Raw genomic sequence first — 16,598 nt, forward strand, 5'->3', positions numbered from 1 at the left:
TTGATCAGGTGCTCATATGCAGTGCAATTACTTGATCATGCTTAAGGACATGTTACCCTTACTGTACATCTAGTAGGAGTTTTTGCTGCAGTGTCCAGAAATCTGTATGTACGTTCAGTAGTTTCCCAGATAATCTTTAAAAATAAAATTAAGCAAAGGTGTTCCTTTTCTCATTTGATTGCCTATTGAGGTGCCTATAATTCTGTCTGGGAATTTTTGAGGCTGTGTAGCAAATAAAAAAGAAAATAATATGTACCTTAAAAGCAAAAAAAATAATGTGAGCTTTAGATGATTGATTTTCCTCCTAGTTCTCCCTCCTTGCATTTTGAGAGATACTGGGGAAGGAACATGTGGAACAGCCAAAACTCTTTTCGTCCCTTTTTTTCCCCCAACCCACCCTTCACTCCAGGTGTGAGGAAAAAAATGTTTCAAAAAACCCCCAAACAATCTGTCTATTAGTTTGTGAACTACTTATTTGATAAGAATGTTTATACACTTGTGTGTTAATAAATAGGGTCTCTGTTTAAAAATTGAGCAAGGTCTAAGGCAAAGACATTACTGCTCCTTACTTATAACAGGATATGGTTAAAAGGGTGTCTTAAATTCAGTCTTTCATTGTACATGTTACATTTTTGTTGTTTCAGTATGTATCAGTTTTACTTCAGGCTCATGGTCTCAAAGCCACGTTCAAGACTTGCGACCTTTAGAGGATGGGTTCTATCAGCTGTGATGGATGCTGAGAAATGTGTATTGCTTTCTTACAAGTCTCGGAGCAGGTCTTTTATTCTACGATTTTTATTTACTTCTTTCCTCTTAGGTTGTCTATCATTGTGAGCAATGGCCCCCTTCTTACGGATATCTTTCAACTCATTTGAGCTGGGACCTGTGCAGAATCAAGGGGAACAACTACAGCCTTTCTGTGCTATCAAGATGAAGGAAGCATTGACTACAGGTGAGGTTACAAATGGTGATGCTTTTCTGAATAAGTTTTTGAGAAATACTGTAATCCCTCTTAGTCTATGAATGGTAATGAGTTCTGCTGTTGCTGTCATGCCAAGCACTTCAACATGAGCTTTTCTTTCAGAGTGGGAGGAGTTACAATGACTTTTGTTTCTGTCCCCACCTTAAAACGAGACCTTTCTTAGTGCTTTCTTGTCCTGTGGCCAGAGTGTTCAGCACTTGGTAGGGTGAAGTTGAAGATCTCTGGTTTCTTCCTTCACCACCAACACACAACTACTTACAAAATATGTGGTGAAACAGCTGAAATTTCACTTTTGCATAGGTTAAGGTGAGTTGTAAATTTTGCATGACAAAGGTTTGCAAATGTTAAATAAAGCATTGTTCTCTCCAGTTCCGCAAGTGACACACTGCACTTGCAGAAGCTCTGCAGGGGAGAGAGTGGTGTAGTGGAGTGCCGTGAAGAGGGATCTGAACAGCAGTAGGTTTGAGAGAGCCATTCTCAAGCATAGTGCAGTAAATGGTCTTTACTGACTTGGAGAATAAGTGTCAATGAGAACTGTAGGTGGTGGTTGTTGTAGTAACTGAAGAATTTTGGCAGAATTATTTGTTTGGAATGACTTGCACCCAAGGTCTGGTTAGCACCTCCCTTTTCAGCAGGCCCTCAGCCTTCAAAGACTGATTCTTTATAGAAACTGGTCCAAAGGTTTATAGTATTTTGTGATATTTAGCTAGAATCACTGCAGCCAAACAGGATGAGAGGGAGTTGCTGTACTGGGTTAGACTGCAGACGTCTAATCCTGCATTACGGCTCTAGGGCTTCACAAAACATCAAAGAATGCGGGAGAAGGGTGAATTTTCTTCTTCACAATATGATTGGGCTTCCCCTTATTGCTGAGGGGAAAAACTACGTTTAGATTTCAAACACAAGGTGCAGTGCCCCTTCCAGAAAACGTCATCAAGCAAACGTGTTAAGCTCCAAAGAAGCAGTTTCCTAGTCTGTTGGGAGAACCTCTGAAGAAATGGTCTTGAAAGTGTTGCAGCTGCCCGAATGTGTGGAGAGGTGGAAGTGGTCTAAATAAATCCACTTCTTCTTTCTCAGCTGTTTCCTTTTGAAAAGTAGAATTGTCACAACGTTTCTCCTCTTTGTGTGTGTCTTTTGAAGCACTGAAAAATGGGAGAGGAGGATGCAGTGAACCTTGGAGCAGGGACTGCTTGGGATAATCAGGAAAAGAAACTGATGTTCCCAATATCAGTTTGACAAGATCTGGAATAACTTTTGTTGGATTTGCACGCTGAAACAGGATCAAGGAAAAGCTTATATAGGAAGAAGAAAATCATTTGCATAATGATTAAGTATTAAGCCAGTGTGCAAACACGTACTGTTTTGAAGCCAGTAGTGTTAGCAGAGAAACAAAGGAGGCCTGAATACAGGAGGGGTAAGAACACTGTTCTTCTTAAAGGCTGTTCTTTCCTGACACTTAAGTGTTCAGTTACAGGCAGGCAATGTGATCCATGACAAATCTTGATTAGTATGATTTTAATTACAAAAGCAGCATGGCCAGGCTGGAAGTTGTTGCCAGTAATTCAGATGACTTCTTTCTGGTTTACATAGGGTAAAAATGTATATGGTAAGTGATCAAAGCAGATATTAATTGGCACATAGGAATAGGGAGAGTCCTGTGAATAGGCTGAAGTAGTTCTCTGCCCCTCTGAGAATACTACAGAGTACTACCAACTATTCTGTATGCTGCTGCTTCTGCAAACCCTGAATTTATAGTCAAAGGTTCTGCATTTCTTATATTCCCAAGAATGCCTCCTGAAGTGTGCCTTTTTTGATGAAGGGGTTTGGCTTTAGCAATCAAAAAAATACATGAGTGTAAAAGCCTTGCTGTGCAGACAGCCTGCTTTTGATTCCCCCTCACCTTTATTGTCCGTCCTAATAATTTCTAAGTTGTGTTTTGCTTGAGCTTTCCCTATATATTTTCGCCATAATATTTCAAATTTTTCCGTAGTTAAGAATAGCAAGTACAGGGCTCTGGAAGTAGGTTTGCACTGCTAAGAACCTGAGTTTTTCTTTCTGCAGAGTTCCCCAAATTCAAGATAAAAGCTTTTGACTGAGTAGAGGAGAAGTGCTCAAGTTGGCGTTGAAATGGCGGAGGTCCTTAAGGTGGCTGTTTCTGAGCATTTCAGAATGCCCTTTGGCAAGAAGGCTTAGGTCTGCTTGTCAGAGTTGTAATTTGTAATGCTGTTGGTGGCAGGCATTCCCTAATAAAGAAGTACAAGGACACTATTTGCTACTCTTGTTTGGATAGCTCAGCACAATTAAGTGGAGTGCATCGAGCAAGTTATTAATGAATGAACACAAACTCTGCCTTGAGTTCCCGGGAAGATTTTTAAATAATAAGTATCTAATTCTTCCTTCGTTGAAGTGAATGTAAATTCCATTGCTAATTTTAAGCGACAGACCACACTGCAGATTCTTAGGGAAGGGTCCAACTATTTAATCTGCTTTGCTATTGCTTTGCCATTGCTTTGCCATCGTGAAAACAGATTACATACTTAGAGGAAAAATGGATCATTCAGAGCTGGAGAGGCACTTAGAAAGCACTTGTATTGCAGCAAATGATCTCGATAAATAGCAGAAATTGTGCAGAATGTACAAAATTATATTCAGGTACCTGAGCACAAATGGGGAACAATTGGCTCAGCAGCAAATCACAGAGAAAAAACTGAGGAGGTGGCATCATCGTGTGTCAGAGTGACAGTGAAGAGCTGGATGTGGTTGTTTAGGAGGCAGTATCACTCTGGATGTGTTGGTGAAACTATTAAGAGACCCAGATCTAGAAATATGCCGAAGCTTGTTATAGATTGTGCAATCACCAGCTATTTTCTGTGCCAGAGGTAAGGATGGGAAGAAATTAGGTTAACTGGTAGCAAGAGAGACTGAAGCTGCGTATTAGGGAAAAAATCCATCTAATAAGAATGGTGAAGCACTGTAAAACTGCTAAGGAAGGAGTCTGTGGAGACTCTGTTATGGGAGGCCGGGTAAATGTTACCAAAAAAAAATTAAGATATTTTTTTGAGGTCCCTTCAGCCTTTTCCTTATTTCTTAACTACACAAGGTCTGTATGTGCTAGAGAGAACAGATAAGGCCTTGTAATATCCTTTAAAAAGTAGCAGTGGTGGCAGAGAGAGAGAGAGTACAACGCTAAGGAGAGTGACTTATGAATAGAAGTGAAATGTTGGGATAACTTGCAAGTAGATTAATGAAATGTGGAGCTTTTCATTTCTCAGCCACCGGTTTCAATTTAAACTAGGTCAGTGTAAGATACATCTTACTTTATCTTACAGTAGCAGGTATTCACTATGATCAGGCGACATGTCATGGAGATTGATACCAGAATGCAGCTATGCAAATATTCCCTGTCAAGCTGACTGACTAAACCAGCTTCTGAATTCCAGAATGGGTTTTGTCCCTCCTGGTCTCTCTGGCTGCGTGTTAACACCTTCACTGCTTTTGCATGCCCTGTTAGTTGGGGTGAGCTTTGCCTTCCAAGTCATGAATGTTTGAACTGAATATTTGAACTTTGTCCTAAGCACAGTCCAAGAAGTAGTAAGTCTGCTTTTGGTTTCAGTACAAGGATTCTCTCTTTTGTTTTATTTTGTTTAGTTTAAGTACTAGATCTACATTATTTGATTTTACAGTTTCTGTCCCTTTTTTGTGGCTTTCAGAGAGAGGAAAAACTCTAGTTCAGAAGAAACCGACCATGTATCCAGAATGGAAATCTACTTTTGATGCCCACATTTATGAAGGACGGGTGATTCAAATTGTTCTCATGAAAGCAGCAGAAGAGCCATTATCTGAAGTGACTGTAGGTGTGTCAGTCCTGGCAGAGCGGTGCAAGAAAGGCAACGGCAAAGCAGAATTCTGGGTGAGGAAGATTAATTCCTTAAACTTGCTGACCTGGTTATGTTTCTTTCAAGCTGAATGGATGCCTTATGGCTTTTGAACTATGAGTGTTTGATCCCTTTAGCATGTGTGACAGGACTTGTAAGACAATTATTTTAGCAGCATTTTTGAAGCAAATAATGTACAATCAAAGTTCAAGAAACTGACAATAAAATCCATAGCATTAGCGTTTGAAATAATGGCACATATCACATTGAGTGCCTATTTTATAAAGCCTCACAGATTTTAGCAAATAGCAGACATTTAAATTGGATTTGGTCATTGTAATTAATCTAGAGAAAAAGAAAGGTGAAGCTTATTCCAAGGCCTTTCCACTTAGAATTTCTAATTTTTTTTATTTATTTTTACAACAAATTTTAGTTCTCTTGATGCTGCTATAATGGGGATCCTGTAATCCCCATTTTTGTTATCCTGGTATCTTTTCTTACACCTGTGTCCCAAACAGTTGTTTGTAGGTGAAGTCAAGGGATATGGCATCTTGCTGAGTGTCATTTGCTCCTGTATCGCACTGAGTACAATTCTGAATATTGATCTCAGAAATGTAACAGGGGAGGTAAATATAGGGTCTAATGTAGTTTTAAACTTAGAAATATACATTTAGCCTAAAGACTAGTAGTTATGTAGTCAAACTACATAAACCCAAACAACAAATTTTAAATAATTTTAATGTGAATGGATTTCAATAAGCACTGTGAATAAACAAAAAATTAAAAATAAAAAATAGTATGTATTTTATACGTCTAGAAAGAGGGGCAAGTGGCAGAGGCAGGGAGGATCAAACCCCTGAGCCCAGTTTTCTGAAATGCCAGAAGTGTTGTTTCATTCACTTAGTTGATGTGTTGCAAAGAATTTTCAATGACTTGAGGGTTTAATGATGTCATCTTTATAAAATCCTATTCTCTAGCTTCTTTTTCAACTTTCAGATGCAACTGAAGTTGCTGAGATCGTGGTCCAACAAAAAAGGTTGTGAGAATGTGATGAGGCATTATTGTCCCAGAGAACTCTGTAAAATCTTGAAGCAACTCTGATTAGCATCCTGACTATTCAACATTTCTCCAAATGCAGAAATAAGATTCAGAGAGGAATATCAGGATATCCTATCATTTGGGTGAGAGCTGTCTAGCTAGGTGGATAGGTGCTATAAATAGCCTTTCCCATTATCCAGTTGCACGTAAGGCTGTACTCCAGACAGCTTGTCCAGGAACTACACGTGTTTTGCTAATTTGCCCATCTCTGTATGTGGAGTACAGTTAGTGCTAAGGAAATAGTTGCTAAACGTGAGCAGGTCTCCTTAGAATCTCACCCGTAGTCTTGTATCTAAAGGTGCCTGGACTGGAGCGTTGCTGAACTTGCCCAGAACATGAACCCTACAGGAGACCTTTTCTGTTGGGTGGGCTAAAGCAGCATGAGAGGGTCGTACAGATAGTTCCTAGTTACCTCCAACTTGATGAGCGTCTCGTTTCTCACACAATTGGTAATGCTGGTCCTTCCTTGGTACGGGATGGATACAGGAACTCTTTTCTGGATATATGAATGCTTTTCCTGAATGCTGGATATGAAGAGGAATGAATATCCAGTTGTTGCTTAGCTTAGTATGGGAATACTTTTTTTTTTTAAAAAAAAAAAAAAAACAAAACTCCAATTCTCTCTCAAGTCCATTTTTGCAGTAAATGGCAGGATTTTGCTCTGAGTATGCGCAAATCTATCTCACCAAGCAGATCTCAGCAAAAACCCTTCTTGATGTGCTTGATATTGAAGGGGCTTACACATTTTGCTAGGTCAGTAGGATGTCACTGGTTTATGTTCACCTGTTACATTCTGAAATCATACACTTCTTTTTCCACACCTTAACTTGAATTCTGAGATGAGCAATTACTCAGAAGAGTAGTTAAAACTAATAGTGATCGATTTTTAGTTTTAGTGATCAGTTTTAGTTGATTCAATGGTCTGAAATCCTCTGCTTATTATCCATAGAACAGGTACCACATAGATGCCATCAGCATTTAACTTACTCTGTATTACCTCAGTTGTGACATGGACCGACCATCATGCCCAGCAAAGACACGTTCGTTCACTTACCGTAGTCTATAAGGTTATTTTTTTGTCTGGAGAGGCAGCCCATCAGAAGTAGCTGTAACTGATGTCTTTGCCTTCTGTAAGCTTTGTTGGGCAAATGTTTTGAGTGTCAGATGTTGCCTTAAAGATGAAAACTTAGTCATTATCCCAGTAGGATAATGGGATTTGTGGGGATATGTTCACGGGTGTATCTAATGTAATTGTATTTTTCTTCCCCCTCCCGTTCCAAGTTGTATTCACTGTTAATCCAGGGATACTTTGCTCTGTGCTGAAGTGAAGACTGAATCAGACTCTTTCATGCTTAATAGCTTCTTACGTTTTATGAAGGCAGCAGTTTAAGAATTAGCAGCTATTTTCTGAGCACAGGAAGTGACCTCAGCTATTGGCTTAAAAGGCATTTGTTTTTGCTGGTCTGTAGAATTTGCAACAGAAACCATGTGTGATGGTTTGGGGGAAAGTAAAATAAATGTTGATGATACCACTGTTTTTCTGATTACAGACAACAGTATTTGATACCTCTGTGGTTTGTACTCTCAATAAACATATAAAGGATTGTATAGACTCTTTCTTTTAAAACTGAGTTCCTGTGCAAATTGAGTTTACTGGTAGTAAAAACAGAAGTCAAACATCTTTGCAGAAATGGGAAAGGGACATGCAAAAACAACGTGAACTTTTGGGTAGACATCAGAGCAATGCAGCACACTGGTAAAAGCAGTAGAATAAAAGCCCCTGGTTCAGCCGCAGCAGTGAGCTATGGAAGAGGGTTGTAATCCAATAGTTAGTGACTATTATACCTTGATTCCCTAAAAAGAGCTGTTTAAATTCCTGAGAGTTTCAGTCAACCACATACTTCACTGTTGGTATCTTTCTTTCCATAGCTTGACCTGCAACCTCAGGGGAAGGTGCTGATGGCTGTGCAGTATTTTTTGGAAGACACAGGTAATGTCAACTGTTTATTTTCAGTCAGTTATGTAAAAATAAAACTTTTTTTCACATTCCTTTTGTGGAACACGGGATGTAGCTTACAAAAAAAAACAAAACAAAAAATCACCTGGTGTACGGAGTAGAATTTTCTGATTTTATTAATTTGTTTTGTGGGGTTATTGTTATGTGGAGTCATGGCTGCATTTGCTTGCTTCTAAATGCCTTTGTGCCCTGTATTGTTGTTGCATTTAGCCACTTTTGGGTCTCTAATATGTCTGTCTTCATGTTTTGATGTGATAGAAAAGATGTTATCAGTTCCTTTTTAGGTGTAAAGAAGTGAAATTTCTTGTTTTAGCTTAAGCGGGAAACGGTTTTTGTGGATTGGGGAACTGGATCTGAGTTTCCTGGGATTCAGCTGTCATATTCACTAATCACGGAAAGTGATTGTAATAGTGAGTGAATGGTTAAGGGTTAAAATGCAAATCCAGTCAATGTTCTGCCATAGTAGTTTAAAAAGTGAACAATCTGTATATGTTAGAAATCTACACACACTACTTGGAGAAGAAACTAGGAGGTAGGAGAAGATACTTACGAGGGGGGAAGCTTTAAGTACAGTAATAAAACCGAGTCTTTTGGTGGGGGTTTGTGTACCTGTGGAATTCTTTCCTAAAGGAAATGATGTAAATCTCACAACTTGCTTAGTTAGGGGTTAAAACTTTCCCATACTAGAAGTCATTAAACTATTATTTCTTGGGAATTCAACTGGTCTGCCATGTTAGCTTATCAGTCTTACATGGTTTAATACCATGTATTTGTTAATAATAAGTGTAAAGAGTAAGCAGTAAGTTTTAAAGCATTGGTGGTTTTTTTTCCCCCAGATATATACAGGGAACATGGTTCTGCTCTCATAGAACAAGTTAATTGTGAAGCTACCATACATTTTTGTACCATATGTGCAATCTGAGTAGCAGTTACGAGAAAAGCTACTAAAGATAGAGTGTGATATGCAGTACGTGACATTTCAGAGTTGACGTTTTATCTTTGCAATGGCAAAAAACCAACCTGTAGACTTGTTATTTTGGTCTCCTTTATGAAAAATTAACTCTTTAAAACAAAATTTTAAAAAATTGTGTGACTCTGAAGAGCTTGTAAGTAAGACAGTTTCTGGGAAGATCAAAAGCTTTCTGTTTATGCGCCAGTAACATTCTGGTTTACATTCAAAACTCTTGTGAGCCATTATATTAGAAAACCTTCCTCCTGGTCTTCGTTACGGCTTTCCTGTGCAAGGCAGTTCCCTGGGGCAGTGGTATGAGAATCTCTCTATTTAATGAGACATACAGAAATCCATTTGTCCAGGAAACTTAGAAGTTTCTTAACCAAAACTGTAGAAAAACAACTTCAGTATTCTCGGTTGCTTATTTGATGAGGCTGAAGCATATTTCCTTCTCTCCACACAGACATGAGGAGCAGTAGAGATGGTATAAGGGAACACCTTCCATAATTTGCTATTAGCTGTTAGTAGGAAGATAATACACTTGCGTGCTCTATGTACTAAAATAATTGTGCTTAGTTATTGATGAAAATAACTTAAAACCAGATACAATGTTCTTGCAATTCTTTTCGTTGCCTGTATTAGGGATTACAGATGGTAGTGGGTGAAGCCTAAATACCAGACAAGTCATGCAATTATACTTTAATTGGCAACTGAAGATTCGCATGTTAATGCTCTTGTTAGACCTTCTACTTTGCAACAACTTCCTATTTACCTTCTGCTTTATAGAAAATTTTTCACCAATACGTTTTTGGTAATCAGACTTCAGAAGCAGTGGAAACTCCCTTTCAAGACACTTATACAGCTACATTTTGCGAAGGAAAGTCACTCGTGCTGATATTTGCAGTGTTCACGTCAAACATCAATACCTTTTAACATACTAATCCTCAAAATTATAGACCTCCCTCATGTCGCTATCTGTATATTGCTAAACAGGCAAACATTGAATGATTTTTGGCTCATTACTGTCCTGCTGTCAATGTTTTCTCTAGTTAAATTAGCAGTCTCCACTGTTAGAGCAGAGAAGTTTGTTAGTGCGTTACAAGGATGTTTGTATTAACTTCCATTCTTCGCATTGCTAAAACCCTTAGTTAATAGCTGAAAGCTCAGAGACAGTTCACATTCCTTCCTCTGCACATACATTTGTTTGCCGTCTGACGCGCCTTTCCGTACAGAACCGTATGGTAACCGTGTTTCTAAAATACTAAAAAAGGCTTGTTCTGAAACTGGTATTTCAGTTTTTTCCTAGTTTATTTGAAGGCATTGGTACCATTAGTATCTTTGAGTTATAGGTGCTACCTTTTGTTTGAAAATCTCCAAGCACTTTGCAAAAGTGACTAATTCTTTCTTTGGCTTGTTTTGCCAACTAAAGCTGTTGTTTTTTACACCATTCCTTCTAAGTAGCAAACATTCTGCCTTCTTTAGATAGGACTGCCTTTCTCTGCTTCGATGGTAGGCACCAGTATTGAGAAGTAAGTGTGTTATTATTCCATTATCAGATTTATTATTAGAGAAAAATTTTCATGGAATAAACTGATGTTAAAATTTGCTCCGTGGTAGGCTACACTGAGACATTTCACTTGTATATTCTTTTTGCAGACTGGGGGCTGGGCAGGTAATTTAGGGCTACATATGAAAAGTCTTCCCAATCTTAAAGGGTTTTTTTCTTTCTAGACCCTGTAAAAGGGGGATTGCAGAGCCCTGGCGTAGAGCTGTCAAACAACAATTTTGTCTTCTGTCCTATGATTTGAAAATAAGTTTGTGTTGGCAATTAGAAGTTTTTCTTCTGGTGTGTGAGACACGCGAACAGTGTGTTGACTCCCATTTCCATTTCAGAATATTGTTTTCTTTCCGCCCCTCCTTCTCTCGGTGTAGTATTGAAACTAGGTTATAATTCTGTAAAGCAGCTTTAGTTTTAATAGGTGGGCGTTGCAATGAGTTTAATGCTTTGCTTGATCGTTGTTTATTCAAATGTAGTTAATGACCTTATCGAGTAAGAAACCCCAGGATCGCAGAGGTGGCTGCCTGAACTGCTGAGTGTCTTGTGCAGTGTTAGCAGGTTGGGAGGCTTTGGAACTATGTTTGCATCTTGGTTTTGAATTCTGAATTGCTGTTTTGCTGGCTTCAGCTTCCTGGAGAAAGGGTTAGTGAATTTTTTCCTTAAAATGCTATTAGATTTATCAAAAGGTGAGTACTTTGCATGTGAACTTTTGATATCTCAAGTATCTGCCTTCTGGGAGAGGAACACGAACCAGAGAGCTGCATATATTTTGAATATGTTTTTCTCTGTGTGTGTTGAGATGAGTGTTGGGGAAGCATGAGATTTTGGAATTTTTCCGAGGGATTGGTGAAAAATAATAGGGTAAATGACAGATTTGCTATCACAGCCTGCATGTTGTATGGGTCTAAATTAAGATTTTGAAGCAAGTTTCTCCATGGATGAGGTGTGTTGGGGAAGGATGGTCACGTTATTAGTAAATAATAATGATGAGGGCTGAAAAGCCAGAACTGGGCCTTATAATTTTAAATGGGGAAGTTGGTATGATTTAATTGTTTAACTGAGAAAATACTATTTCTGGAAATTTGACAGATGTGGTAGTTACTCAGTGGCACCTAGCATCTGCTTTAATCTGCATCTAGAAGCATGATTGCATGAATTTAATAAAAATATTTTCCAGCTTAATTTTCTTAAAGAAAATCAAACATTTGCAGATGTAGTAATTTCATGAACACAAAGTTGGCGGTGTATTTGGTTGGTAAGGTAGCTAACGTGTTGTGTAGAGCAGAGAAAATTTGATATAGTTTATACATTCACTAGAAATTTGACTTAGAAGCTGTATTTTTGAAGGTTGGGTGTACTGTGCCTTTGTAACTTAAACTGGAAAATGGGTCTTTTCTTTTTTATTCTCTGTTTTACCGCAGCAAATGAGTTATCGGGTATATGTGCAAAAGTGTTAACCAAAACACTTACTGAAATTTGAAGAAAAAGTACTGTGTACAGCTGAGCACAGACTGTGTTAGCACAGCAGCTCTGCAGATGGTGTGAGTGCTACAAAGACTGTAGTGTGGACATGGGAGTTTTGTTTTTTCTCCTGGCTTGAAAGGCAGGGCTTGTTAAAACTCTGCTGTTCTGTTTTAGCACTTTTCTAAAAGACCATTGACTTTGTTAATGCCTATGAAAGACCAGTTCAGTAGAGACATACTGAAAGTAGCTGCAGAGCAGCCCACCTCGATGCTCTGCTAAGTGTCAGTCGAGAGAGTAGTAGGTGCTGACGCAGTGGCCGAGGACTTCATTCATTTATTTGGAGGAGAAGGCAAGAAGTCCATGTGCCACAGGTGTCCCAGTTTCTGCGCAGAACAGAGCAGGACAGACTTGTAGCTTTTCTTACAGTAGAAACATGTGCACTATTACGTGTAGTATACATACCTTTTTTTATAACGGTGCTACTAAGAGTTTGTAACACGTTTTGGACCGCTCGTGCTAAAGCTTGTAGTATAACTGCTTGGGGCTGAGATAGGTAATTTGAAATTATGGGCCAGCTTTGAGAGCAAATAGTATTGGTTTGTACAATAGCAAATTATTGGTATTGCCACTTAAATGTCAGCAGTGTAAAATCCCTGAGAATGGTGGAGAGAGATTTAAAAAAAAAAAAAAAGAGAGAGATAAATACATGGCAATATTAATACTCTGCCTGTAAATGAAATGTGGTAATGATCACAAATCCAAAATTGTTTAGCATAGCAAGTTCACGTTACAGAAGCGTAGACTTTTGGGAAACTTGTATTTCTGTAAATGTTTGTGGGTGGGGGGTTTTTGTTTGTTTTTGTTTTGGACAGATGATCTGTAAAGCAATCCTCTCTAGAGCCAGGTTAAAGAGCAGTTTTCCTCAGAGAGAGTTCATACCAGGAAAGTCTCCTTTGTGAGGAACAAGCTTTCCTTTTTAATGATTGCTTTGTGAGATTAATATTTTTCTTGACCTGAAGGCACACTTAACTTTCAAACCAAGCCAAGTGCAAGGCAGTAGAACAGCAGAAGGGGACACTGACCAGAAATATTCGCAGGTTTTGTAATTTATTATGAAGTTTCAGGCAAATCTCAACTTGAGCAGCCAGCTAGCTCAGAAAATGTTTTGCCTGTCCCTGTTTAAAGTGGAGTCCTGGTTCTCAGTTTCTGACAGTAGCACTGTTATCTTTCATCTGTTCACAAACAGAACTGTGAAATGAGCAAGTTAAAATGAAAAATGAACTCTGAGGAGTTCTTTCTGTTAAAAAAAAATCCAGTAGGGTTATTCTGGAGGCTGTTTCCTTTTGTCCTTGAACTTTCGAGGTTTTATAGAGACAATTTGACATCTCACCTTGAGGTTTATTACAATTCAGCAGAGTCCTGGCAATACTGTTTTAGCAAATATTTTCCAGACTGTGGGCTGCATGTTATGTTAGTGGCCGTAAGGACCGTGAAATACTCAGAAGGACTGGCGCTGCTATTAGTGTATAGAATTGTATGTTTACAGCACTTCTGGAGAACTGCACTGTCCATTCATAGGCGTGCTTAATGGTTTCTTAATGAGTATACGGCACTGAGGAGTTCTGGGTGCTTTTTTCAGATCACCTGCAAGTTTTGAGAAGGGACCTTGAAATACATGAACAGTGTGTCAGTGATAAATATTAACCACAGTTTTCAATAGAGGAAATAGATTATGTTTAATGGCGTGTGCTAGGTCCAAAATGATTAATTTCAGGTCCAGGCCGCGGAGGTCACCTGGATTCTAGTTGCTGATTCAGCTGCTTCGTACATGACTTTCTGACCGTGTGCTGGCCCAGGCCAAGCGTTTCATGTGTGGAAATCCTGACTTGCTTGGAGGCGGAAGCAAAGGCTTTGCCTTTGTGTTTCTTCCTCCCCCCTCCGTCTCCACCCTGCATCCGTACAGTTGTTGGGAAGTTTACTTCCTTGCAATTGTTAGTTCTCTCTGCATCTTTGGAATAAAGCCTTTATTCCCCAGTTGAGTCCATGGCTGGCTGAACTTCTGGAGCAATGCACGTTAAAGGTAATACACCCATTAAAGATAACTTGTTAAACACGCCCATAGTAAATTGAAATGAGCTACACTGTCATTTCAGAGCCATCTCAGCTTCAGGTGCACTTCACTTACAGCTGCTGTCCAAACCTATCAGCTTCTTCTGAAGCATACAAAAATGTTTTCAGCTCTACGTTGATACATTGCTTGGTTTTGGCAAAAATATTTAATAAGGCAGCTGGTTGTGAAGACTGTGTGTTCTCACATGCAGATTTTGAAGTTTTGCTGTGCTCAAGGATTCTTCATAGTTAAAAGTGTGTTGAAGGAAAGTGTTTTTTTTTGTCTATTTTCATCTTTGTACAAACTAAGCAATTAGTTTATTTATTACCTTCTCAAAAAATAGATGCCTGTCTCACATATTTCTATTAAGTTCAATGTCAGCATTCCAGACAGGGAGAAAACACCAGTTTCCTACGTCCTGATCAAGTTTTGTCAGATAATTTTGCACGCAGTATCAGCGATACTAAATTACTACAAGTATTTCAGCATGAGGAGAAGCCCTGTCCTGTTCACCTGGTGAATCCTGTTAAGTTTTTCACTAAGCACTGGGTTTGCTTGTGTTAGGAACTTCAGGGAGGCTTTTGTCCCTTAATCTGCTCCATCACAGGTTATCTCCTCAGAATACAGGGTATAAAGCAACACGCCTTTGTCTGCTTTGTTGCTGTTACTAATTAAATCACCCTTATGAAGACATCCTTTTCATGCAGGAAACAATATGAGCGTTACTGACTCTCAGCAATGTTGTTTTCCTTGCGCAGCAATGTTGTTTTCCTTGCGCAGCGTGTGGTTTCCCTGAAGCATTTGAGGAACAGCGGGTGAGGTCTGTGTATTTGCTCAGCAGGATTAAACAAAGAGATAGTACTGTTTGCAGACTTGGACAAGCTGAAGTGCAGCAGCTGATGGGAGTTTTCATTGGGTGAACTCGGTAGCCTGTTTGAACAGCAGAAATGAACCCTGTTCCTGGAGGGGAAGAGGTAACTCAGTGGCGTACGTAGTGCCAGGGTGGCATCATGCGTGTTGTGAGTGCATTTCAGGGGGAGGCAGGATGGGTTTTTCTGAGAAACTGGCCATCTGGTTCAGAGAAAAGTGCATTAATACCTAGTGGCAAAACCCTGGGACCTTTTTTGATCTTTCTTTTCACTAATGTGCTTAATCTTTCCTTAATCTCCGAGCTGACGTGGTCTGTCCTTTTCTAAGACAGTACATGCTGCTGCAGTCTGGCTGCTGTTTGCTGTGACTGATAAATTAGTTCATGACACTGAAAATGGTATCAAATGATAGACTGTGTCCCAGGTTCAGTGGTGTGTTGGAATAGCAGTGGTGGCAGCCAGCTAATCAAATGACAAAAACCGAGCGCTAGCAACAAGAAAAAGCAGGCTCCTGTGTATCTTTGCGGTAAGCTCAGGCATTGGGGTTAGTGTGACTTGGCAAAGGAAACAAATCTTTTCCTATCGGTGTAAAAAGCAAAGCTCCCACCAATATTGATAAAAGGCAGCAATGCAATAGAGCAAATAAAACCCGATTGTATTGACAATGGAAAAATGCTCTTCTGGCTTTTCCCTTACTCCGTTGTTGTGGAAACTCCCACCCTGCAAATGGTGATCTCTCATCACCGTAAACTTTGCAATGCATTTCTTCTGGATCAGGTCCCACAAGCTGATGACCAGAGCCGATGTGGTTAGCAGTTCATCGGCTCCCAGCTACTGATTCAAGCCTCTGTCTTTTCCTGCTGGATGGGATTGTCCCCCAACAGCTTCTCTCTGTTGACAAGAAATGTGCCCCAGGGTTGGATTACCAGTTACCCAGTCTCTTTTGATACACGTTCACGGGGTTACCACTGTTACAAACTCTTCCTGTTATTTTCAGAATGTGTAAGTAAGGCTCTATAGTCTGAGCTGTGACTCAAAGATGGTGACAGAAGAGACTTATTTTTGTAAGAGAAACTGAGAAGTTTCCTTGGAAATGAGTGGAAATAACTATAACCTGTAATGAAGGACCTGTGTGAGCCAGTTGGAGCCTGAGAACTTTTTCGTTGTTTTATATCTTGGCTAATACTATATGTAATTACTATGTATGTAGTGTTAGATGCTACAGTATATACATAGTATGTACTATGATTGCTATAGCGTTATATAGTACTATATACTGTAACCCCGTGGGGGGGTAGGAGGGGAGAGGAATGAGACTGGGACGTGCTGACAGATATAGCATCAGCGTTATGAGATAGCATAATGGAAATGTCTAATTGAAAATCTCATTTGTCATCGCTGCTTAATGATCCTGGAGGCTGGAAGAAACCCATCTTACAGTAGTATGGTGCTGTGGTGAGTCAGGAGGTCCTGCAGCACTTCACTTGCCCTTCTGCTGTAGTCCTGGTTCAGGAGGTCACACAAAGCATCAGCATGAAAAGGCTTCTGCTGAAGAAGACCTTCCAGCTTCCATTTATTTCTCTTGCATATAAATCACACAGTGTATAGCATCTTATCTTTTTTCAAGAAACAACTGTGCGTGTCATTTCTCTAGCAAGTCTGTTCTCCATTCC

At 39.4% G+C, this 16,598-nt stretch overlaps 1 protein-coding gene across 2 annotated transcripts in view; it reads left to right on the plus strand.

Annotated features, from left to right (window-relative positions):
• The first annotated feature begins 835 nt into the window (after positions 1–835).
• PRKCD (protein kinase C, delta) overlaps positions 836–16,598 on the plus strand; it is a 30,311-nt gene continuing 14,548 nt past the window's right edge. For both annotated transcript variants that reach the window (XM_009891249.1, XM_009891251.1), the window contains exons 1-3: positions 836–952; positions 4,693–4,892; positions 7,885–7,945. In XM_009891249.1, coding sequence (XP_009889551.1) covers positions 838–952; positions 4,693–4,892; positions 7,885–7,945 — 376 coding nt within the window. In that variant the 5' untranslated portion in view covers positions 836–837. The remainder of the gene's footprint in view (positions 953–4,692; positions 4,893–7,884; positions 7,946–16,598) is intronic.

Source organism: Charadrius vociferus, unplaced genomic scaffold (genome assembly GCF_000708025.1).
Source record: "Charadrius vociferus isolate BGI_N301 unplaced genomic scaffold, ASM70802v2 scaffold758, whole genome shotgun sequence".
In the NCBI taxonomy this organism is placed as follows: domain Eukaryota; kingdom Metazoa; phylum Chordata; class Aves; order Charadriiformes; family Charadriidae; genus Charadrius; species Charadrius vociferus.